The sequence below is a fragment of the Camelus ferus genome, chromosome X (assembly GCF_009834535.1).
Source record: "Camelus ferus isolate YT-003-E chromosome X, BCGSAC_Cfer_1.0, whole genome shotgun sequence".
In the NCBI taxonomy this organism is placed as follows: Eukaryota; Metazoa; Chordata; class Mammalia; order Artiodactyla; family Camelidae; genus Camelus; species Camelus ferus.
In genome coordinates, this window is record NC_045732.1 from 12,790,570 (window position 1) to 12,816,189 (window position 25,620).

The window sequence follows — 25,620 nt, forward strand, 5'->3', positions numbered from 1 at the left end:
GGATGGGAGGTGCCGTCTGAGGGCTCAAGGCGCGAGCCTCTTCCACATCATCCCCGGGGCACAGAGCCAGGAGGGAAGCTGCCCGTGACCTTCAGAAGGAGGAAGTGAGGACAATGGGTGCCCCTGGGAACCTCGGCCCCGGTGACGACGCTGGCTTCTGAGATCTTCCCAGAAAACTTTCTGCAGCTGGCGAGGACCGTCGGCTGCCCTTCCCTCCTGCTCGGTCCTGCCAGCATCAAGTCAGCCGTGGGGGCCACAGACCAGAGGATGCGGGTGGCCAGCTCCAGACACCCCGCAGTGACCCCAGGAGTGACAGGGAGGACGCTGGGATACACGAGGAAAAGTCTCAGAAATTGGGGTGAGCAGGGAGCCAGGAGATCACGGGGCAAAGAGCCAACTGAGCTACGGGGAAGGATGGCACAGACGTCCTGACGCTTTTTCCGGTGATTCAAGAACCGTGTCTTAAAATTGAGGTGAAATTCACACAACATGCAATGCACCGTCTTAGAGTAAAAAATTCAGGGGCACTGGGCACACTCACATTGTGCTGCACCCATCACCTCTGCTTCAGGACAGTTTCATCCCCTGAAAGGAGACCCCATCCCCATGAGCTGTCACACCCCCTCCCCTCCTCCCAGCCCCTGGCAACCAAAAATCTGCTTCCTGTCTCTGTGGATTTGCCTGTTCTGGGCGTTTCCTGTAAATGGAGTCACACCCTGTGTGTCCTTCTGTGTCTGCTTCTCTCACGGAGCATCCTGTGTTCAAGGTCCATCCACGCTGCAGCCTGTGTCAGAGCTTCACTCCTTTTCCTGGCTGAGTAATATTCCCCTGTGTGCCTGGACCCCGTTCTGTTTACCCATCTGTTAGTGGACGCTGTGCTGTCTCCAGCATCAGGCTCTTGTTCATAATATGGCTATGGACATATGTGTCCACGTTTCCACGTGGATGTACATTTTTATTTCTCTCGTGCGTGCCTCCTAGGGGGGTCATTGCTGCTTCACACAGTAACCACATTTAACCAAGGGAGGAACCACCAGACTGTTTCCATGAGGCCATTTGTAAATGTTGGGGAGTTTTAAGGGATGGGAAGACGTCTATGGAAACGGTGACAGTCATAATCAACGTATGAGGTGCTTTCTCCTTGGAAGGACCACACACATCACCATGTGCCCATGACCCCGTTTCATCTCAGAACAGCCCTTTGGGTTATCACTACCTCTTTCTTGGATTGAACCTGTACCCTCTGAAAATTCACATCTGTCCACAACCTCAGAACAGGATCTTATTTGGAAACAAGGTCTTTGCAGATGGGATGAAGTGAAGGGCCAGAGAGGAGGTCCTCCTGGAGGAGGTGGCCCTGCATCCAAGGACAGTGACCTCAGAAGAGACAGAGGAGGAGACACACAGACACAGAGGAGATGCCACATGGAGATGGAGGCAGAGATTCTAAAGTCTAGATAGAGAATGAGATTAGGTAGATAGACAGACAGACAGATAAATAATTAAATAGATAGAGATGCATGTATGGAGGGGTGGATGGATGGATGCCTCATTTCAAAGCACAATGTACTGTCTTATTTTAAAAAGACCTCATGTGTTCATGGAACCTTCCTTCAGAGGGACCCAGGCCTGCTGACACCTTGACTTTGGACCACCGGTCTCCAGCATTGTGAGAGAGAGAAAGCGCCCATTGATCCAAGCCCCCAGCGTACAGTGAGGAGGTCAAGGAGCCAAAAAACCCCAAAAGGACCCCCACCTTCCCTTCACTCTGCAAGAAGGACCCTGGGCTCAGAGGGAGGAGCCTGCCCGAGGTCCCCCAGCTTAGTTTTGACAGAACTGAGACTGGACCTCGACCCTCCCCGACCCCGGCCCCGGGCCCCTCACCACCAGGCCGTCCTGCCTCCGTGGACGCACCGCGGGGCAGGATGATCTGTTTCACACGGAAAAAAGTCAATGTAAATGGGTCCGCTCAGGGGACTTTCCACTCCCCCCACCCCCACCGAGTCATCACCCTTAGGTTTCCTTCCATTCATGTGACGCTACGGCTTTTCTGATGGAACAGCGAAGATCTAATTTCATGTCGTCTTTAACCGGCGATGGAGGGCATAGAGCAGATTCAGCTCAGTTAGCGGGTGAGGTCTTTCTTAAGTCAGACGGCACACTGTGCCTTGAAATGAGATGGTCAGGGGACACACTGGAGGCCAGCGCCCTTCAGCTTTTCGCCCATCTAGCTAGGCTTCCTGTCTACCTGTCATCTACCTGTCTGCCTACTTATCCACCTGTCATCTATCTAGTCTGCCTGCTTATCTGTCTATCTAATCTACCATCTGTCCATTTCTGTCTTACTGTCTTTCTCTTCTATCCAATCCAATCCTCTCTATCAATTATCTATCTGTGTATCCGTCCATCAATCCATCCACCCATCTTACCTATTTATGTATTTATGTATCTACCTATGTATCTATGTATCTATGTAGCTAGCTAGGTATCTGTCTGTCTGTCTATCTATCCATCCATCCATCCATCTTATCTATCTATCTATCTATCCATCCATCTATCCATGCAACCATCCATCCATCTATCCATCCATCTATCTATCCATCATCCATCTATCCATCCATCTTAACTATCTATCTATCATCTATCCATCCATCTTATCTATGTATCCATCTGTCTATCAATTATCTATCTATCTATCTATTCATCCATCCATCCACCCATCTTATCTATGTATCTACCTGTGTATCTATGTATCTAGCTAGCTGTCTGTCTGTCTATCTATCCATTCTATCTATCCATCCATCCATCTTATCTAACTTCTGTCAGTGTATCTCTTCTCCCATCCTCTGTCTGCACTTCCCATTTGTGTCTCTAACCTATCCCATCCATCTCTCATCTGCCTGTCTCCCTATGTATCCATTTATCTATTCATCCATTTAACAAGATCCATCATCTGTCTACCCATCTAACCCTACCCTCTATCAATCATCTATAGATGAATCTGTCTATATCCATTTCTATCTGTATCTATTTTCTACCAATATATCTGCCTTATTGTATCCTCTGCCTACACTTTGTCTCTCTAATCAATGCACGGAGCTGTCTGCTCATCTATCAGCCAGTCATCTGATCACACGTATCCATCCATCCATCCATCCAACTGTATCTATCATCTCTCCATTTACTTGTTTATGTAACCCTACCTTCTCTAGCAATTCCTCAACCATCATCTACCTCTATCAACCGTCTGTTGATCTAGACGCATCCAAGGGCTATATTTTCATATACGTAACTTTTTTTTACAATCGCCCACCATTCTTCACACCCATTTCCCTTGGAGCTGCACACAGCGTGGCCTCCGAGGTCTGCCTGCTCTTGCGTGGCCACCCTAACAGTGGGAGGGAACCACGGTGCAGTCCCATTGGTACATGTAACATCAACACAGCCCTTTTGTCTCTTGACCGTCGGTCTTTCTTCCATGTTTGTGGGCTGCCCCTGTCAAGTCCCATGTAGAAAGCACACCCAGAGTCCAGTCCGGGGCCATGTGGCTTGTGCCATCCAGCTCCTTCAGTGTTTCTGAGACATTTTTCCAGAAAATTCATCTCTTATGACTTTCATATTTTCTTAGCAACATCCTCCTCCTTTGGGGGAGTGAATGTTGGGTGCTTCCCCCGGGTCACATCTAGGTGTGTGTTCTCAACAAGAGCCCTGCCCAGGTGAGGACGGTGGGTCCCTCTCAGGGCCTCTCACCTGGGGGCACCTGGAGTTGGCTGCCCCTCTCACAAATAATGCTCATCTTCATCACCCAGCGAAGGTGTCGTGTGATTTCTCCACTTCGCAGCTGCATCTCCCTCCTTCACTACCCAGAGGACACCTGTGAGATGACCACGTGTGTGTCCTGGTCCTCATCGGAACCTCCCCCCAGCCCCGGATCAAACACCCACTGATCAGTGTTGTCCGATCCAATCATTATGATCACACTCGCTTATTGTCGTGGGTTGAACTGAGAACCTCAAAAGGCCACGTCTGCACCCTGACCCCTGGTACCTGCAACAGGACCTTGTCTGGAAACAGGGTCTCTGCCAATGGGATGACGTGAAGGCTCCAAGAGGAGGTCCTCCTGGAGGAGGTGGCCCTGCATCCAAGGACAGTGTCCTCAGAAGAGACAGAAGAGGAGAGACACAGACACAGAGGAGAAGCCACGTGGAGACGGAGGCAGAGACGGGAGGGAGGCGGCCACCAGCCCAGGGATGGATGCCTGGAGCCCCCGGAAGCCGGAAGAGGCAGGAGGGACCCTCCCCTGGAGCCTCGGGAGGGAGCGCGGCCCTGGGACACCTTGACCTCAGACGTCTGGCCTCCAGGACAGGGGGAGGATGACTCTCTGTTGCTTTAAGCCCCCAGTTTGAGGTGATCGGTCATGACCATCCCGGGCGACTGACACATACTGACAAGTCTCCGTTGTATCGGTCGGCACTGGAAATCACGGTCACCTGACGCTCAGTTGCTGCCCTCTGGCTGTGCGCCTCCTCTGGCGGTCGGGTGGCGAGGATTTCTTGTGGAAGGACGGCGCCCCACTGACCCCCACCTCTTCTCCATGAAGCGGCTTCCAGGCTCTGTCCGTTTTGCATTTGCTCATGTCCAGACCCAGCCCTTGGGGCCAAGGTCTGACTGTGCCTCCCAAAATGCGTGTGTTCACTTCATGCATAAACCAGACACACACGCACGGTCAGTCCTCTCTCTTAGCAAAGCGCAATGTCTTTCTTGTGTTCCAGGTGGAGAAACAGAATTCGATTTGCAAGCCCTAAAATGTTCTTCGTGGGCCTGTGGGTCACCTCGCATGCTCTTTGTGGGAGGCATGGGGGCTCCTTCCTTGGAGACCCTGGTTCCAGGTCATGTCTGATCCACAGGAGACCCTCTTAGGATTTGCTGTGTGGTCTGCCCAGCCCAGAAGACCCCCGTCTCTGACCTCGGCCTGGGCCTAGGGGCGTGGGCGGGACGCAGGTGGTGGGGGCGTGTCTGTGAAGTGTTATGTCTCGTGCAGGTTCCTGCCCAAGACGGCCCAGTATGATGCCTTCCTTTAAAACATCCCCTCCTGGGTGCCAAGCTCTTCCTAAGAGGTTAGGAGATGCACCTGCATGTGTTTGTTTGCATTTCAGGAAGCGTCCCCACTTGGCCAAAAGAGGGGTTTAAATGGCATCTGAAAAGCGAAAAAGAAGGTTCTGGTCCCCGGGGGGTCTGAGTTGACAAGACAGCAAGGAGGGAGCCCGTCTGTGGCGTCTTGCAGGCGCGAGACGGCCCCTTGTCAAACTTCCCTTGGGTGGTTTGCTCCCTGGCGTGTTGGCCGGACTCGCTGACTCCGGAATTGGATGCGGGGAACGCTCCGGATTAAACGGTTGTGTGGCAGGTGAACGTACCTGTCAACCTGGAGGAGAAATTCCAGCGGCTGTCTTGAGATTGAGAAGAGCTAGGAGTCAGTGAAGGGTGTACGCCTCTCTCCCCGTCTCTCTGTTTCTGTTGTGTCTCTCCTTGGACTGATCTGTTAAGCAAAGCCCTCCAGCATTCTTAGCACACCTGGCGCTCTGGTTTACCCATAAAGGCAGTGCTTTTGAATGTCACAATACGTGCTACTTGCAAACTCCTATTTCCCGGCAGATCCCCCACCCCCAGGCCAGCTCTTTTTTTTTTTTCTTCTTCTTCTTCACAGAATAGCACTTCACATTAATTAATGCGTCCACCTCGGGTGGCTTCCTGCCTGACAGACAGAGGCTCAACTTGCAGGTGCGATTCAGACAAAACCGCTCAGAGGTGCAGCTCGAAAAAGGGGGAAAAAAAAAACACATTGTCATGCAAAAGAAAAGCAGCCGGTACTTGCTCTGGGCAGCACGTGGTCCCTGGCTAGTTAGGAAGCCTGTTCAGAGGTGTCCTTACTTCGGGGTGGTGGGGGAAGGAGACAGAAGGCAAAGCACGTTGAACGGGGCTGGGTCGTGCCTGCAGGAGGCAGATCAAAATCTCGGGCATAAAGACACAGGCATGCAAATCGCCTGCCACGTACTGTGTCCAGATTGTGCAATCGAGGGGAACCTGCACGCGGGGGCAGAGATAAGGCGCACAGCGAGGCCGGGGCAGGGGAGCCAGCCCGCCGCCCGGCCGTCCGTGCAGTGGGCAGCGCGCCCGCTCGCCGCCCGGAGGGGCCTGCGGGGAAGCCGGGCCGGCCGGCCGCCCGCTGCGTCCCCATCGCCCGCCGCGTCCCCATCGCCCGCCGGCCGCCCGGCGCCTGCGGCTGTGCGCTCGCCGTGAAGGCCGCGGCCAGACGCAGGTAACGGGCATCTCGGGGCTACAGAGGGGAGCGTGAGGGCCGTGGAGGCGTTGAAGGCATCGCGTCGCCCGTGAGAAAACGCGGTCACACCTCGAAGTGACCAGAGGGCCACGGAGGAGGCGAGGACCCTCCCGTAGCGCCCAGTGCGGGCTGAGGGTGCCCGTTCCGCAGCTCACCGGCGCGTGTGGGGTCGGTGTTTTTAGGTCTTAGTCATTCTGAGACCGGCCTGGTGGCATCTCGTGGCGGTGCTGACTTCCAGTTCCCTGACTGCCTACAACGTAGTCACCTGTCTTCTTGGGTGAAGTGCTCAGGCCTTCGGTTCGTCTTTAAGTTGGGTTTTCTTCCCCTAGGGTTGAGTTTTAAGAGCCCCTTGTCTGTTCCAGATACAAGGAGCTCCCTGTGCACTTTTGTCAACTGCAGATTTGTCTCTTGCAAGTATTTCCTCCCAGCCGGTGGCTTGTCTTCTCACTCTCCTGACGTGGTTGTTTGCAGAGCGGACGTTTGCCCAAGTTTTCATTCTGACCCAGTCCAGCTTCTCTGTGATTTCCTTCACGGTGGCACCTTGGGTGTTGTGTCTAAAAAAGTCATCGCCTTTCTCCTGCATTTTCTTGCAGAAGTTTTATAGTCTGTGTTTTACTTGTAGGTCTGTGGTCCGTCTTGAGCCAATTATGGCAAAGACGGTCACGTACGGTCTACATTCTTTTGCTGTTGTTGTTTTTATTTTATGCGGATGTGAGTTGTTCCAACACTGTCTGCTTAAGTCACTCTCTCTGCTCCACTGTGTTGCCTTTGCTTTTTTGTCAAAGGTCAGTTGACCCCGTTGACTTTGCCGATTTCTGGGCTGTCTACTCTGTTTCTCTATTCTGTCACAACACCACATCAGCTTTTTTTTATTATTATTATTAAATTTACCTGGCATATTCCTGAAAGGTCACGAAGTTCTCTCTCTCTCTTTTCTTTTTTTTTTTTACAATTAATGTATAATTACCGTGCAGTATTATATACGTTTCAGGCGATTCACGATTTTTAAGGTTTTACTCCATTTGTAGATATTATGAAATAATGGCCAAACTCCCGTGTTGCACACTATATCCTCGTAGCTTATTTATTTTATACCTAATAGCTTATACCTGTTACTCCCCTCCCCCTATGTTGCCCCTCCCCCTCCCCTCTCCCCAGCTGGTCACCCCATGGTCTTGATGGCTGTCGCTTTATAGGTAAGTCTGGAATTCAGGCAGTGTCAGCCTTCCCATTTTGCTCTCCTTCAATATGATGTTGGCTATTGTGGGCTTTTTTTTTTTTTTTTTTTTTGCCTGTCCCTATAGACTTGAGAATCAGCTGGTCTACTCCCACATCTTGTAAGGAGGTATACGATTGCAGGTGTCTCTGGGGTGGCTCCCACGAGCACCTTAAGCCGAGGGCTTACAGCCTCAGTGGTGAGCTCAGGGATGTCTCAGAGACCGTTGCTTTACGAGAGGTTGGGATTTCACCTTGTGTTTCTTGGCTCCCACCACACCATTGCTGAGCAGACACCGAGGCTCGCCAAAGAACAGGCCCAGAGACCATCCCTGTGTGTGATGGTCCACGAGGAACAGTTACAACACAGCCCGGGCAGCAGGAAATAAAAACCGTGAAGGCCCTTGAAGAAAAAAAGAGAGGGGAGGACCTTTTATAGTTACGGGATGGAGAAGGCACTCTTGGGCAAGGTGTAAGATACAAAAGACGCAATGGGCAAGATCTTGTGACCTGAAGATACCGAACGTGAGTGCAACTTGAAATGGCCCTGACAAAACTAAAAGGTGACCAGCAAGTGGTGAGAATGACGGCAGCACACACACCAGAAAAAGTGACGTGACTCAGAACAGCCAGCACAGCATGAAAGGAAAAGAACCAAGGCGGAGGACGGCCACTCCCCGACGTCAAGACTTGATCAAGACAGTGTGGTTTTGGTGAAAGACGGACACCTGGGTCGATGGGACAGAAAAGAGAGCCCAGAAATAGACCCACACAGATAGAACCAATTCCTGCTACCATCATGCTAGTAGGAGAGAGTTGAGCAGCTCCACACGGCAAACTCATGCCCGGCGGGAAACCCCAGTGTGAGAACGTGAGAAAGATGGTCAAACTTTTGTGGCCGGCGTGACGGTGAGCGTTGACACTTCAGTGAGAAGCCACTTCTCGTGCCTCGGGTGGGAAAGATGAGCCAGGGCAAGACAGATTGTCGGTGACCACACGAGGAATGAGTCCCCTTGCCCCTTATTGCATTTGCTGCAAGTGCAAATTGGCACAATGAAAGGGAGGTGGATATTTTCTCATAGTCCCTCTGCTTCCATCTTCTGGGAGAGGCTGTAGAGAATGGGTACAATTCCTTCCTTCGATGTTTGGGGGAATTCACCAGTAAACCCATCTGGACCTGGAGCTTTCTGTTTTGGAAGCTTATTCATGATTGGTTTCATGTCTTTAATACACATGGACCTATTCAAACGGTGTGCATTTTAGCACGTTATGTTGAGGAAGGGGTCCATTTCATTTAGGTAGTAGCATTTGTGGGCACAGACTTGTTTATCGTAATCCATCATCATCCTTTTAGTATCCGTGGGATCTGTAGTGACGTCCCCTCTTTGATTCCTTTCTTTTTTAACATTAATTCTTCTTTTTTTAATTGAAGTACAGTCAGTTGCAATGTGTCCATCTCTGGTGCACAGCACAGTGTCCCAGTCATGCATACACATACATAGTTCAATTTTCATAATCATTTCCATTAAAGGTTATTACAAGACATTGAATGTAGTTCCCTGTGTTTTACAGAAGAAATTCCGTTTTTTAATCTACTTTGATATGCAGTGGCTAACATTTGCAAATCTCAAACTCCCTAATTTATCCCTTCCCACCCCCTTCCCTCTTTCATTTCTGATATTAGTCATTTGTGCCTTCTCTCTTTTTTTCTTAGCTAGCCTGTCCAGACCTTTATCAATTTTACTGACGTCTTCAAAGAACGAGATTTTGATTTCTTTTTTTTCTCTCTGTGATTTCCTGCTTTCAATGTCATCGATTCCTACCCTCACTTTTATTATTTACTTTCTTCTGCTGACTTTGGATTTACATGGCTCTTCTTCTTCTTTTTTTTTTTTTTAATTGAAGTAGGGTCAGTTGACAATGTTGTGTCCATTTCTGGTGCACAGCATCGTGGTTCAGTCTTACATACACATACATATATTCCTTTTCATATTCTTTTCCATGTACGTTACTACAAGCTGTTGAATATAGTTCCCTGTGCTGTACAGTAGGACCTTGCTGTTTATCTATTTTATATACAGTAGTGTGTATCTGATGATCCCAAACTCCAAAGTTACCCCTCACTCTCTTTCCCCTTTGGTAACTATAAGTTACCATAAGCCTCTACTTCATCTTGGGGAGAGGGAATTCGGGAAGCTGAAGAGAAGTCTCAGCTTTGACCCTGGTCTCGTTGGGATGGGTTGGGGTCCAGTAGGGGACAGACCAGCAGAAAACCAAAGGGAGTCCCGTTTGGTGGAAGGCACAGGGGTGAGGCCTCTGGTACGTTCTTCAAAGGCGTCTTCATATCCTCAGCCACCTCCCTGTTCCTCCACTTTCCCAGCTCCTGCCCTCCCTGGTCAAGCTTCTCTCTTGTTCTAGAATCTCTGCAGTCTCTCTAGTTCTTGAGATCTCTGTGCCCAAAAGACAGAGAAGGAACGCTAGAGAGAGATAATCAATAGATGATAATAGATGATTCACACATAGATAGATACATGACAGATAGATTTGTAGATAGATCCTAGAGAGAGAGAGAGAGAGAGAGAGAGAGAGATAGATAGATAGATAGATAGATAGATAGATAGATAGATTGATAGATTGATAGATTGATTGATAGGATGGATGGATGGATGTTTGGATGGTTGGATGGATGGATGGATGGATAGATAGATACAAACATACATACATACATACATACTAAGTCTCTCATGTTAGACAGGGTTTCTCAGCCTCACACGACTGACATGGGGCTGAGTGACTCTCTGATGGGGGGCGTCCTGTGCACTGTGGGGTGTGGAGCTGCGTCTCTGGTCTCCACCCACCACGTGCCAGTAGCTCCCCCTTCCCAGTGCGACAACCAGAAACGTCCCCAGGCCTTGCTGAGAGTCCCCTGGCAGGGATGACACAGCTGCCTGGCTGAGAACCCCTGGGCTAGGTCCACTCACTGTCACACCCTCTGGTACCTCTCCTACGTCCAGATGACCTGTCAATCAAGACTCTCGCTCAAACAAGTTTGAGTGTGTGCGTGATGGCATGAGATGTCGTGAAACCCCACCCAGTGCAGTCGGTTGGCCCAAAGCTGAAATCTCCTTGAGGTCAGTGTGGATCTACCTGCAGACAGACCCCTGTACCCCCCTCCCCACCAGCGCTGGAAGGGGTGCTGTGTCTGGGACCCCCAGGGCTGTGGGTTTCAGGAGTAGGAGGTGCAGGGGAGACACCCCACCCACTGTGGGCAGGAGACCTGGGCAGGAGAACTTCAAGCCTTTCTTCAGTCCCGGGGTGGACGGGGTTTCCACTCATCTGGGCTTCTGCAACGCTGGGCACCGTCTGAGTATGTCGGCCAACAAAGGGGGTCGCATGAGTCCATGTTACCCGTGAAATGCAGTTTTCCCATCTGTAACTGTGTCCTTCCTGCTCCATGTCACCGCTGAGACTGTGGCCGCGTCCTCCTCCCTTTCTGCTCCCCTGTGACCTCGCCCTTCCATGTTTATCTTTGCTTGGGGGAGGGCCTTCCCTCTGTTTTATTTTGCAGAATCATTGCTTTCACTTTCCAGAGTCTATCGGCTAAATTCTTCTTCTTTTCCCTTGTACGTTCGTTCCCGGGGCTGCTGTGGCCCTTGACCAGGGGGCTGGAACCACAGAGATTCAGTCTCTGTCCGTTCTGGAGACCAGAAGTCTGAGATCAAGGCGTCTGCAGGGCTGGGTGCTTCTGGAGGCTCCAGGGAAGAACGTGCCCCGGGCCCCTTGCCCACCTTCTGCTGTTTGCGGGGGGTCCTTGGATTACGGAGGTGTCACCTCCGTCTGTGCCTCCCTCCCCAAGCGGCGTCTTCCTGTGTGCACCTGTGTGCATCCGAATGCTCCCTTTTCATGAGGTCCCCAGTCATACTGGACTCAGGTCCCAGCCTGCTTGCGCAGGACCTCATCTTAATGTCACTAATCACATCTACAAAGACCCTACTTGTAACTTAGGTCACATGCTGAGGTCTGGGGAGTTAGGATTTCAACATACAAATTTGGTTGGGGGCAGTCACAGTTCAGCCCATGACAACCACAGAGTTTCCGGTGTCTTTTGTGAGGTCCCCATGGTCGACCAGAAAACTCAAGGCAGCTTCTGCTGCTGAGCAGGACCGCAAGCATCGGCCGTGTCCTGGGGTCATGGGCAAGAAGGGGGTCTCCCACATGAGGCTGGTGGTGCGGACACACAGCCTCCCCCCGGGTCCCAAGTCTCATGGGAATGGTTAGCTCTTCTGGGCGCCATGGTCAGGTTCCCAACAAGCCTTGCGTTGCCTGGACTCCTGCAGGGTGGGCAGCCGGGGCAGTCTTCTCTCCAAGAAAGTGTCTGGCGGGGACGTGTCTGACACCACAAACTTCTCCCCAGATGCACGGAAAATCCAAAGAGATCTGAGGAAGGTTCTCCTTGGCGCCTGCTGTTGAACGGAACAAATGGGGGCCCGCAAAAGGCAAACCCACATCCTGGCCCTGGATCCTGTGAGTGTGATTTGTTTGGAAAGGGGCTTCTCTGCAGAGAAGTCTCCTGTCTCTGCCCAATGCTAAAAAATGAAGGAAAAAGAAAAAGAAAGTGACCTGACAATACTGTTGTCCATTTCACTTAAAAAAAAAAAACAAATCAGAGGTGTGCTTCAGTTACACGTCCTGATAGCTGAATTGTGTCCTCTGAAAACATACGTCCACATCCGGACCCCCAGGACCTCAGGACGGGACCTTGTCTGGAAACAGGGTCTCTGCAGATGGGATGACGTGAAGGACCTGGGAGGAGGTCCTCCTGGAGGAGGTGGCCTTACATCCAAGGACAGTGACCTCAGAAGAGACAGAAGAGGAGAGACGCAGACACAGAGGAGACGCCACGTGGAGACGGAGGCAGAGACGGGAGGGAGGCGTCCACCAGCCCAGGGATGGACACCCGGAGCCCCCAGAAGCTGGAAGAGGCAGGAGAGACCCTCCCCAGGAGCCTCAGGAGGGAGCGCGACCCTGGGACACCTTGACCTCAGACATCTGGCCTCCAGGACGGGGGGAGGATGAATCTCTGTTGTTTTGAACCACCCAGTTTGGGGTCACTTGTCAAAACTGCCCAGGACACCCCCCTCCCCAGTCACTGATGCACTTAATTCTTATGGTCACACCCCAGTTTACACCCCGGCGTCACCATCATTGGGTCACTTGGAACCGTGGCAAGCCTCGGAGGAGGAGTCAATAATCCCCATGTGACAGACGAGGACACTGAGGTCCGAGTGGGGGCCGCACGCCCTGTGTTTTCCCAGCACTTCCTGCGTTGGGCACGTGCGAGTTTATTTTAGCTCGGTTGCATCATGGTGAGTCCTGGGTGCGGTCTCTAGGGAGGGAGCGGCCCTGGGTGTGAGAGGAACGGCCCGTGTGTGTCTGAACACGACTGAATATTCTGCTTAGTCCAAGGCACCGTCCGCGTGGAGCGTCCGACATCACCGGCTCTCTGGAGCAGCGGTGGTCCTGGAAAGCTTTGGGGGTGTCTGAGTCTCCCAGGGCTGCCCTCGCAAAGCACCACAACGTGAGTGGAACCAAGACTCATGCAGCCCAGAAGGGAGGCCAGGCCACACTGACTGGGGTGGGGTCAGGACCTTCTTTTCCCCACTGTGAACTGAGCTCTGGGCACTCAGGAAACACGGGCTGTTATTATGCAAAAAACGCAGCAGGGATCCCTAAGGAGCCCTCACCCGTCTGACTCACAGGTGGTGTTGACTGTTTACCTTGTCACCTCCCCACTTGAGTAAGACGCATCTCAACATTTACAGAAGGACCAAACGTCTCAGCATCTCAGCATCGCACAGCTTCAGATGGGGAGTGGTCCCGGGCCGGGTGTAAGTGATAAGTGGTTTGATTCATGACAGCAAAAAGGTGGGAAAAACCCACATGTCCGTGGATGCATGGATAAACAGAACGGGGTCTGTGCACAGAGGGGAATACTACTCAGCCAGGAAAAGGAGTGACGCTCTGACACAGGCTGCAGCGTGGCTGGACCCTGGACACAAGATGCTCCGTGAGAGAAGCAGACACAGAAGGACAGACAGGGTGTGATTCCATTTACAGGAAACGCCCAGAATAGGCAACTCCATAGACACAGAAAGTGGGTTCGTGGTGCCAGGGGCTGGGGGACGGGGAGGGGAGTGGCTGCTCATGGGAACAGCTTTTCTTCAGGGATACCGAAAATCTTCCAGAAATAGTTATGATGAATGGAACACTTGGAGAACATGCACCTTGCATTGTAGGATATGTGAATTTTAATGTAATTTTTAAACGTGTGTCCACGCAGGCTGGGGAGGCGGGAGAGCGTGGGCTGACGGCCGTGGTGTGCAGGAATTCTTTTAAAGACGCCGGAATCTTTTAGATTCCAGGATCGCGCGACGGGGGCGCTTTGGGGGTGACTGCGTATCTGCAAATAGATGGAAAAGCACTGAAGTGTCCACGTTCCACGGTGGTGGCGGCTCTATGATGTGACAATTGTATGTCAGTAAAGCTGTTAAGAAGCAAGCTGGGCCAGGCGGGCGGGGGCGGGGCACACAGCAGCCCCGACAGGTGAGGAGCGGGGACCGGCTCTCAGATCTGCCCGCGGAGCACGCAGTTCCTTGCACAACAAAATGATGCAGCCTGCCAGCCGCCTGCCTTTTGCAAGAGCCACCTCTGCTCACCCAGCGCCTGGCAGAGCATCGGGTGGCCACCAGCGACCGTTTTTCGCTGGTTTCATAAAATTTCCATCCTGCCGTGCCTCCCCCCACCGCCCACCCCGCCCCGCTCCGGGTCCAAACCGCAAACGCCTTGGGTTTCAGAGAAGCCGGTCGGTGTCTGTTAGAGAGGTCTTTATTAATCACCCGAGCTGCTCGGCAAGCCGACAGGCGCCGCTGTCCTGGGGGGCCAGACACCACGAGGCTGCAGGTGGCGGGGTGGAGGGGGCGGGGCCGGGGCCGGGGCCGGGCCGGGGCACAGGTGAAAGCAGCCGGTGGGGGCGCCACAGTGGGCGGGAGCAAGTTCAAGGCTGCAGGGAGAGGCTGCCGGTGGTGGTGGTGGTGGGGGGGCTCCCGCCACCCACATGGGCTTTCGGCAACCCCTGCTACCTTCCCCTCCCCGGGGCGGCCATGTGTTATGCAAATTTGCACCCTTTTGAAGCGCCCCCCTGGAGGTTACCACAGCGCATCTCAGTGCATTTGTAGCTGTTTGAGCAGAAATGTGAACAATGTTTCCCCAGATCCTGCCCTGGAATTCCAAATTCCTCTGCACCTCCATCCCATCAGAGGGAGATGCGTTTTCTGCCTCCAGGGCTGTCTACCCCTCCCTCATCTCAGACAACTTCCCCCAACCCCTCGCCTCCATGGACACCCGGCAGCCTCCTGCCCCGTCGCTCCCTGTGCCCTGTAAATTACTGGCAGCTCTCCGGCCCGTGCGTGTGAAGACGTACCTCCAGCCACGGCCTGAGGCCATCAGCATAAAGGCTATCGTGGTCAGCCGGGGCCGGGCAGGGTGGCACCCATGGGGACCCCAACAAGGACATGTCCCTTTTGCTGCTGAAGCCGAGGGGGGGCCGAGATGGCCCGCCGCAGGGAGCGGGGCCGGCCCACGGAAAACTGCAGGATCCGCACCTGGCCGTGCGCTTAGCGGAGTGGAAAACTTCCCACTCAAAGTGAAACTTGGGGCCATTTTTAAATGGGTTTGAGGAAGCTCTTTCTGCACATGCTGGCCACAGATGGCACGTCTCCAACGGAGGAAGAAACAGTAGGTCAGGCTTGCGATGGGCCTTGACATCCAGATAAGCTTTGAAGGCCGCATGCCGGCCTCCCCGGCAGCCCAGGGACCACGTTTCCGGCTAACACACGTGCGGGGCTGGACGCCCCCGTGACAGTTACAACCCACGCCCAGCTCACGGCCGTTGGGACAAATCAAGTTGCAGTGGGGACGGGAGCAGAGGGCACCTTGGGGGCAGAGCTCTGAGCGACATACAACGTGGGCCCCTGGAGCCTCAGAGTCCTCGTCTATGAAACGCAGCGTCTGCCTCGCCAGCTGCCAGCAGGGCAGCGGGGACCGTGGAACAGCACAGGGACTCTGACCCCCTGGTGCACGGAATTCAGGCCAGCCACTGGGACTTGTGTGGCCCGGCACCTCCGGCCGATTGCCCGTGTGAGATGCGCCGGCAGCCACTGCCGGAGGCCATCAGTGTGCCGGCTGTCTTGGTCGCCTCGGGCTGCGCTAATGCGCAGCACCCCAGGCAGGGCGGCTTAAGCAGCACATTTTTGTTTCTCATTTTTCGTCCTGGAGGCTGGAAGTCCGGGCTCAGGATGTCTGCAAGGCCAGATTCTTGTGAAGACTCTCTTCCTGGCTTGCAGACCGCCCCGTAAGGGAGCATGGTGTGCCGGGAGGACTGTCAACTTGGCGTCACACGTGATGGTCCCGTGGGCATCTTTATGGCATCCTTGACCCCCGCCGGATGTCCCCACCCACGTGGCTCCGGGCCAGATGGCCCAACATGGGCGCCATCTCTGAAAGTGAGGAAAAAACAGTGATTTTTCTTTCTTCAAACTTCCTCCCCTCCCTCTCTCCCTCCCTCTTTCCTTTTCTTCTCTTTCTCTCTTTCTTTCTTTCACTTTCTCTCCTTCTCTCTTTCTATTTTTTCATGCCTTAAAGCGTGAAAGCTCTTTTCCCAGCATTTAAAGAAAAAGAAAGCTGGTATCATCCAGGTAGATACAGGACAGATAAAATGAAGGGACAAAGCCATCGCCCAGACTCTGGAAAAAAGCAAAAGAAGTAAACAGTGAGCTGCCTTTCAATTGCATTTACATAACAAATTACCAACAAAGTGAAACTTGGACCCCTTGTGCCTGGGAGCTGGGGTGCACACAGCCCCAGGGGTCCCTTCTCCCCCTATGGGCGCTGACACCGTCTCCCCGTGGGTCTGAGGGACCGGCGATCAGAAGGGTGCGTGGTCAGCTCTGCACATGTCTCTGTGTGGGAAGCAGCAAAAACAGAAGTTCAGGAGTGCAAATCTCAAGTTCCAGCTGTGGGAGGAGACAGCTCAGAACCCACTAGAGGGGCTTCCGTAGAGCGCTCAGGACAATAGATGTTGGAGGTCCCTGCACACGGCGGTGCCTCCCACTGGGTCCACACCGAGCTTTATCAGCAACGGGAAAACCAAACCCAGCTGCGAAAGAGTAGGCGGCTCTCCAGCCCTCGTTCACAGCTGGGAAGCTCCGTTTGTGGCGTGCCTTCACTGCCTGGAACAGACGGGGAGCTTGGAGTCCGACCCCCATCTCTGGACCCCTGGGCTGGGCACCTGTCCCTGTGTCGGGCTCCAACACGCAGGGTCCCTCCTGCAAATATGCACATAGCTGAGATGTGGGAAGATGCTGTGGACCAGGTCAGAAAGGTGTCATTCTTGCATGATGACTTTCCTTGAGGACTTAAGGTTGAATGTGCACAGTTCAATATACATGTACACACATGTATACAAACACAGGTGTATATATTTGCACATATACATATACACAAATGTGAAATATGACATATAAAAAGAAATTTATTTCAAGGAAGTGGCTCCCACGGTTGTGGGGCTGGTGAGTCTGCAATCTGCAGGGCCGGTGGGCAGGCTGGAGACCCAGGTGGGAGCTGACACTGCCGTCTGGAGGCAGAGTTCCTTCTTCTCTGGGAAACCTCAGTGTTTGAGCTTAAGACCGTCACCGGATTGGACGAGGCCCACCATCATAGGCAGCACATTGTCTTTACTTCAAGTCAGCTGCTTGTGGACTTCAGTCAAACCTACAAAAAAACATGTGCAAAGGCAGACAGCAATTTCCTAGCCCGACAAAGACACCCCAGGGGAAGCTGCCAGAGGGTCCGGGGGACACCCCGCTCCATTGGCACTCTTAGCCATTCTCCAGTGAGCCTGAAACTGCTCCAAAATAAAGGTTCAAGTCAAAGTCAGAACCTTAAACCTGGAGTAGAAATAAATATGATGGGGAAACTCTCTGTCTCTGTCTTTCCTCTCTCTCTCTCTCTCGAAAATCTCTTTCCCTTTCTTTCTCTTTTTCTTTCTGACTGTGGCAAAGTTCACCCGACATAAAATTACCCCTTTCAAAGTGTGCAGTTCACCAGCACTTGGCATCTGCGCCGTCTCTGCCTAGTTTCAGAACACTTTCATCTCTGTGGGGCCGATGAAAACATTTTGAAGATCACCCCCACTTGGGTTTCTCCATCTGCTCGTCTCGGCGAACCCACCAGAAATTATCAAAAGGTACAACCGAGTATTAAAGCCCTCTTTTTATTTTGCTTGCTTAATGTTTTATTTATTTTGTTTAGTTTTTTTTTTTTTTTTTGCGGGGGAGGTAATTAGGTTTATTTATTTTTAGAGGCAGCACTGGGGATTGAACCCAGGATCTCATGTGTGATAAACATGCATGCTTACACCGAACTGGAGCCTCCCCTGCTAAAGCCTGATTTTTAAAATCTCTGCTGACCACACAGGGATGGACCCCGGGCAGGCAGAGCCCAGGACAGACACGCTCACTCCTCCTCTGCCCGGACCTCCAGCCGGGCCCGCACCGGGCAGCAGCAGCTCACAGACACTGCACAGGTGGGGCCAGATCTGGGCCACCAAAGAGGAGGAACAAAAGGCTCAGAGAAACCTGTGAGCCAAGTAAATACCCCTAATACTTGTGTTCTGAAGTTCCCAGAGTTTGCAGTTTCCCCCATTCCTATAATATACATTCGGCTTGCATCCTTCCTCTGCCACTAAACTGCCCACACTCTGTGCAGGGACAGCTCCGGGATCTAATTCAGGAGTCAAGGAAAGGACAAAGGTGTCACATGCCCACGGCAACGGTGACATCTGTCCGCTGTTCTGTCTTCCGCGTGGTTGGCAGCGGGACGGGCGGCCGGTCCTGGGAAGTACCGCGGGGTCCCGCTTCCTGTATTCTGTGCACTTCCCAGGAGGCTGGGGTTTCAAAACCACGCCAGGGACGTGTGTGTCGTTGTCCGGTGGGGACGCTGTGTCTCGAAGCAAGGACTTGAGGTGACCGACCGTCAGACACTGTTCCCTCCAACCATGGATGCTTGAAGCGTCCCAGGGGAGGCACCTGCGCGGCCTTTGGTGGAGGAGCAGAGGACTCACTGCATGGTCTTGGGGAGCTGCCAGGACCCCCCTGTCAGGGCGGGGGCCAAGCAGGGGATCTGCTCGTCTTTGGAGGTTGGGGACGTGATCCCAGCCCACTTGCAACCCCCTTTCTGGTTTGCACGTCCTGCTGAGGCTACGGATGCTGTTATAATAGGGGATCCAAATCCGTCACAGAAAAGCCCACTGTGGGGGAGGCAGGAGGGAGGGAGGAGACAGGGGAGGTGTCTCATGGACCCCAACATCCCCTCTCTGTCCCAAATAAGCAGCTCCCCATGGGTGCTATGGGAATGGGGCCCCAGATGTGGAAGGGAGCAGAGCTGGGCTGTTGGTGGGGGGTGAGGTGTTACAGGTAGAAGCCCAGAGGCCAGGCACAGGGTGACAGTAATCAAAGTGCTGGGACCCCAATGCCGGTGGCACAGCACCCCCGTCTGGCTGGGGTGGCCGCCAGAGACACCCAGCACAGCCCCAAGGTCTTGGGATCCTGACTTAAACACCACGTGTGCCGGTGAGGAAACCAGGGTTCAGAGAAGCTACTTTGCAGCTTGGAAAGAGGGTCAGTCCATTTGGTTCCTTTGTAACCTTGGACCTCCTCCGTCGCACTCCCCTCCATCCTCATGGCCCCAGGATTGAAGCTGGCGCACCGGGCATTGCAGCACACTCCCTGTGCTTCCAAGTGCAGTCCAGGGTAGAAGGGCAGGTGTCCTAACCCCCATCCTGGGTCGGGACCCTGGGAAGACTCTGGTGGGTATTTTTAAATTGTTGCTTCTGCTTCTGTGTGTGATGGGGGCCTTCAGGATTTAGCATCTATGGGGTCTGGGATACGGGGGAGGGAGTGAAGAGGGAACAGGAGGGAGGGAAGCCAGGGCGCAGGCCAGCCCCCTCTCGGAGTGGGTTCCACCCCTCTCACCCCCGGTGCCGCCCCTTTGCCTTGCAGCTCAGCCCCCCGGAGCCCCCGGCACCGGCGCCAAGATGGACATGAACATGTCGCGTCCGGACAACGCCACCCTCCTGATGCTGCGGGACCCGGCCATCGCGGTGGTCCTGCCCGTGGTGTACTCGCTGGTGGCGCTGGTCAGCATCCCCGGGAACCTGTTCTCCCTGTGGGTGCTGTGCCGGCACATCGGCCCCAAGACGCCGTCGGTCATCTTCATGATCAACCTGAGCGTCACGGACCTGATGCTGGCCAGCGTGCTCCCGTTCCAGATCTACTACCACTGCAACGGCAACCACTGGGTGTTCGGGGAGCTGCTGTGCAACGTGGTGACCGTGGCCTTCTACGCCAACATGTACTCCTCCATCCTCACCATGACCTGCATCAGCGTGGACCGCTTCCTGGGCGTCGTCTACCCGCTGGCCTCTGTGGCCTGGCGCCGCCGCCGCTACGCCGTGGCCGCCTGCGCCGGCACGTGGCTGCTGCTGCTGGCCGCCCTGTCCCCGCTGGCCCGCACTGACCTGACGTACACGGTGCACGCGCTCGGCATCGTCACCTGCTTCGACGTGCTTAAGTCCACCATGCTGCCCAGCGTGGCCACGTGGGCCGTCTTCCTCTTCACGCTGTTCATCGTGCTCTTCCTCATCCCCTTCGTGGTCACCGTGGCCTGCTACACGGCCACCATCCTCACGCTGCTGCGGACGCCCGAGCACCCGGAGGGCCAGGGCCAGAGGCGGCGCGCCGTGGGGCTGGCCGCCGTGGTGCTGCTGGCCTTCGTCACCTGCTTCGCGCCCAACAACTTCGTGCTGCTCGTGCACATGGTCAGCCGCCTGTTCCTGGGCCACAGCTACTACCACGTGTACAAGCTCACGCTCTGCCTGAGCTGCCTGAACAACTGCCTGGACCCCTTCGTCTACTACTTCGCCTCGCACGAGTTCCAGCTGCGGCTGCGGGACTACCTGGGCTACGGGCCGCTGCCCGCCGACAGCCTGGACACCGCACGCCGGGACAGCCTCTTCTCCGCGCGGACGCTGTCGGCGCGCTCCGTGGCCAGTGCCCACACCGACGGGCCCGAGGCGGCAGGCCGGCCCTGCTTCCAGAGGCAGGAGAGCGTGTTCTGAGCCGGGCGCCTCTGGGGCAGCGGGCAGATGGCGGTGGACCCCATCCTCCCCTCCATCCTCCCCTCCATCCCCCTGTCCACCCTCCCCTCCATCCCCCTGTCCACCCTCCCCTCCATTCCCCGTCCATCCCCTCCTCTATCCTCCCCTCCATCTCCCCTCCATCCTCCCGTCCATCCCCTCATCCCCCCTCCATCCCCCCGTCCATCTCCCCTCCATCCTCCCATCCATCTCACCTCCATCCTCCCCTCCATCCCCCGCCCATCCCCCCTCCATCCTCCTGCCCATCCTCCCGTCCATCCTCCCCTCCATCCCCCTGTCCACCCTCCCCTCCATTCCCCGCCCATCCCCTCCTCTATCTTCCCCTCCATCCTCCCCTCCATCCCCCATCCCCCCTCCATCCTCCCGTCCATCTCCCCTCCATCCTCCCCTCCATCCCCTGCCCATCCCCCCTCCATCCTCCGCCCATCCCCCCTCCATCCTCCTGTCCATCCTCCCATCCATCCTTCCTTCCTTCCAGCCCTCCTCCCTCCCTTCCTCCACCGCCGTCGCACAGGCCGCCCCCACTTTGTGGTCGAGTGGGTGACTGGCCAGCCCAGCTACGTCCTCCTGGGGCCCTCAACATTCCAGTAGCCTGGCTGCCTGCCCACTCCCTGTGCTGGGATGTGAGGGCCCCTCTGCTCCCCCAGCCTCATGGAGCCCCCCAACCTCGTGGTCAATTCGGCCTTGGTCACTCTGGGAGCTGGGATTCAGCCAGATGACCTTGGACAGGCACCTTCAGCCCCCACCATCCTCCTGGGGTTCACAGGTCCCCCCCGACATCACCTGGTCCCCCCAAGAGCCAAGCAAACACGGGGGCTTCCAGAGCACTCGGTCACTCTGGGCCTTCGAGGGTCAGTTTCTACCTAAGTGTCCACAAGTGGGAACCCCCAGAGGGGAAGGAGATTGGGCCAGGAGGTGTGGATCAGGCCACCCTGACCGAGGGTCTCTGGGTGGGTGAGACATTGCTAAGGACAATGAGTGTTGAGGCTCCCTGACATGTTTGGGGTACAGCTCGCCTTGGGGCCCCCTCCGGCCTGTTCTATGGCTCCCCCATCCCAGCTGAGAGCCCCAGGCCACGGCAAGTCCTCCTGGGCTCTGGGGTTGCTGCTGGGGTCGGAGCTGGCCTGACCGGTGAGATCCTTTGGGGACCAGGCACTGACCACACAGGCCACAGAAGGGCCCGCTGGCCTGGTCAGCACCCGGATGCACCTGTGCAGCCCCCATACGTGGGCTGCTTTGGGAAAAGGAGGGGCCCAGCCCCCAGGGCATTCTTGGGAGGCACGTTCTTGGCAGGCTGGGATTTGCCTGAAACAACGTTTCGGGAACTTTGTACGTCACAAGGAGACACACAGAATTGGGTTCAGGGCTCCCTTGGAAGTGAAAACAGCCCTGCAGCGTATAAGGTGAGACCTGCGAGGGGCCAGAGGGCGGGGTCTCTGGGACCTCCAGCTGGAGTACCCGTGGGGCAGGACCCCCCCCCCCACTGTGGGTCAGAAATGATGGTGGAGATCAGGAGCTGATGTTCTGGGGATGCCTGGCCCGCCATCACTGCTTTGGAAGTAGGAAGACACGTGCACTGGGGTGAACGGTGTCCCCCCAGAATCCATGTCTGCCCGCAACCTCGCAGTGTGACCTATGGCATTGGTGTGGCCCTGCATCCAAGGACAGTGACCTTAGAAGAGACAGAAGAGACACAGACACAGAGGAGACGCCCCGTGGAGACGGAGGCAGAGACGGGAGGGAGGCGGCCACCAGCCCAGGGATGGACGCCTGGAGCCCCCAGAAGCTGGAAGAGGCAGGAGGGACCCTCCCCTGGAGCCTCGGCAGGGAGCGCAGCCCTGGGACACCTTGACCTCAGACGTCTGGTCTCCAGGACCAGGGGAGGATGGGTGCCTGTGGTCTTAAGCCCCTACCTTGGGGTCATTTGTTACCGCTGCCCCAGGACACAGACACTGAAATTCTGAGGCCTTAACTCTGGCCCCTGGCTGGGTGATTGCAGGCAGCCTTGTGCCCAATGCCGGTTCCGGGCGGGGCCGGGAGGGGGCGGTGCTTTGTGGATCCAACCCTTTGGCTTAGAGGAGCAGCCTAGGGGTCCCCTCCGTCCCCCTCCACGTGTTTGCAGGGAGGCGAGAGACAGCCTCCAGAGCCTTCGGAGAGACGGCTGGACACGCCCCTAAGAAAAGACCCCAGCCTCCCAGGCCAGGGACAGGAAGAAAGCTGGTGTTCGGGACCCCCATCGTCCACGGAGGGTGTGCCATGGCCCGCTCTTCCCGACTGTCCCAAAGCCAAACCCTAGAAAGCCAAGCTGAGTTGGCAGCAGCCTGGGGGCGGAAACCCTGAGCCGTTGAGCCGCCCACACCCACGCTCCGGGTGTGGGCCTCCGGCGTCTGATGCTACAAAGCTGTGAAAAACCTCAAACCACCCTCACGGAGCCTTTCTCTGCTGCAGCGTGAAGAAGTGTCGCTGCCTGGATTCAGCGGGAGCCGGCCTCGTGCGCAACCGCCTCCCCCGGCGGGCGTCACGTCCCTGCGGCTGTCCGGTCACGGGCCGCACGGCCCCGCCAGCCAAGGTCCGAGTTTTGCCACCACTGTCAGCATTACTTGGTTGTGTGGCCAGTCGGCCAGCCATTAGGTCTGCGTCCCGGGGGCCCCCAGTTCCGCTGAAGTGACTGGGGGGGGGGGTCCAACAGCATCTTTCGAATTGCTGGGAATTTCCATGCAGAAGCGGGGTGACCATTAGTCTGTCCGAGGGGTCTGTCTGATAACCTGAAAACTCCACGGCTGGACTTTTTGCTCCTGTTTCCATTTTAATAATGGGGTGTGTGTGTGTGTGTGTGTGTGTGTGTGTGTGTGTGTTTTCCCCACACACTTGCTCAATGTGTTGACCAGGTAACTCTCCCATAAGGATATGTGTGTACTTAAATAGAGATTAAAAAAAAGAAAAGATGTGGGTGGTGTGATTTGGCTCTTGGAAGGGTGTGGGGACAGGGCGCCAAGAAGAGAAACACGTCCATGAGTTATTCCAGTGCAGAGGGCAAACGCCCTTCTCTCTCCATTTTCTGAGACCCCCCTCCCTTCCAAAGACGCCCCCCATCTCACGCCGGAACCACCAGCCCCCTGGAGCTTCAGTGACTGCGGAATCTGGCTGCTCTGAGCACCCGGTGCGAGCACCGGGCAGCGGAACGCAGGCGGGGGCGTGCGGTGGAATCGATTTGTCGGGTGGGCTCTGTTAAAAGCTCGGATGCTGAGAATGTATGTAAAAATAGTCCCATGACGGCAAACGCTAGGTTTACATACAAGAGCAAACACACTCACACATACACACATACCCGTACATGCTTGCACACGCCTGTGTGCGCGCACACACACAGGCACGTTTCCCACGCGTGTGTTTCATCATATCACTCTCTTCACGTCAGCCTATTTGAAAACACCCAGGCTGAAAACCTGTGGTTCCTTGCAAATTGCCACATGAAGACATCAGTGTAGACAAAACGCCTCCCCCAAAGCTGGAAACGGTCCCGAACTGCTAAGTACGGAGGAAGCCAATGTTCCCACTGCAGCTGTTGTTTTGGGTTTTTTTTTTTTCCCACCCTTCCCGATTTTTTTTTTTTAATTGTGGTAAAATATCTGTAACATAAAATTGACCATCTCCACCATTGTTAACTGCACAGTTCAGGGGTATTAAGTACATTCACATTATCGTGCAACCATCACCACCGTTCTCTCCAGGACTTTCTCATCTTCCCAAACTGAGTCTCTGCCCCGCGAAACACTCACTCCCCAGCCCCTCCCAGCCCCCACCCTCCTACTTTCTGTCTCTGTGGATTTGATTCCCCCAGGGACCTCCTGGAAGTGCAGTCACACAGGATTTGTCCTTCTGTGATGGGTTGGTTTCACTGAGCATCATGTCCCCAAGGCTCATCATGTCACAGTTTAATTGCAGCATTATTTACAAACCACAGCAGGCACCCATCTGAACTGTACGGTTCGGCGACTTTCAGCACATTTGTGGAGGTCCCGGAGCCAACAACGTGCAGCCTTAGAACGGTATCATCGCCCCAGAAAGATGCCCAGTGCCCGTCAGCCCCAGGCAAGCCCTCTCTGCCCTCTGCCCCTGCAGCTTCGTGCTTTCTGTTCATGTGAGACGTGAGGTGCTTTCTGGAGGATGTGGCCCGGAAAAGGTGCCCGGGACGTATTAAGACCCCGGAAGGTCCTAATCATTCGACCAAAGTAGTATTCAACACCTTCAACTTTTAACCTGCATTGGCTCTTTTTCTTTTTCTCTTTTTTCAATTTCTGATCTGTCTTTGGAAACCTGTGTGACTCTATAGGACCAGTGACATTCTTTAGTGCTGTTACAATATCTCTAGGGTATGAATAAAAGTAATTCAAGGTGCAGGGAGGGGATTCCTATGGAGAATGAGATGTATGAGGAATGAGCTCTGGGGTGCACGGATAAACCCCAAACAGTGGCCCCGAGCTGGCGAGTGTGGGATCGGGGGGTCGACACCAGCACCCGCCCCAGATCCCCACCCGTCGCCCATGAGAACTCAGGTCGTTCGGCAGGAATGACCTCCCCCAAAATAAAATAAAGGAAATCTAATTACCTCCCCCCTCAAAAATATTTTTTTTAAAAAAGGAAAGAATAAAATAAGTAATAAGGCAGTTCCCATCAAAAGAAAAACTTTAAAAAAAAGGTGCTTCCTGATTGGTTGAAGATTATGTTTCCCTGAAATGCCTCGAATTAGAAATAATAATAATTATTATTACAATATAATAATTTCTAACTCTAA

The 25,620-nt window shown here is 54.6% G+C and overlaps 1 protein-coding gene across 3 annotated transcripts in view; it reads left to right on the forward strand.

The window, feature by feature from the left end:
* P2RY8 (P2Y receptor family member 8) overlaps nt 1–20,949 on the forward strand; it is a 43,489-nt gene extending 22,540 nt beyond the window's left edge. For 2 of the 3 annotated variants that reach the window (XM_032474450.1, XM_032474452.1), the window contains exon 2: nt 19,669–20,949. In XM_032474450.1, coding sequence (XP_032330341.1) covers nt 19,704–20,786 — 1,083 coding nt within the window. In that variant the 5' untranslated portion in view covers nt 19,669–19,703 and the 3' untranslated portion in view covers nt 20,787–20,949. Of the gene's footprint in view, nt 1–5,913; nt 6,317–19,668 lie in introns of those variants that run through there. The other variant, XM_032474451.1, reaches the window with a different exon arrangement.
* The last annotated feature ends 4,671 nt before the right edge of the window (nt 20,950–25,620 follow it).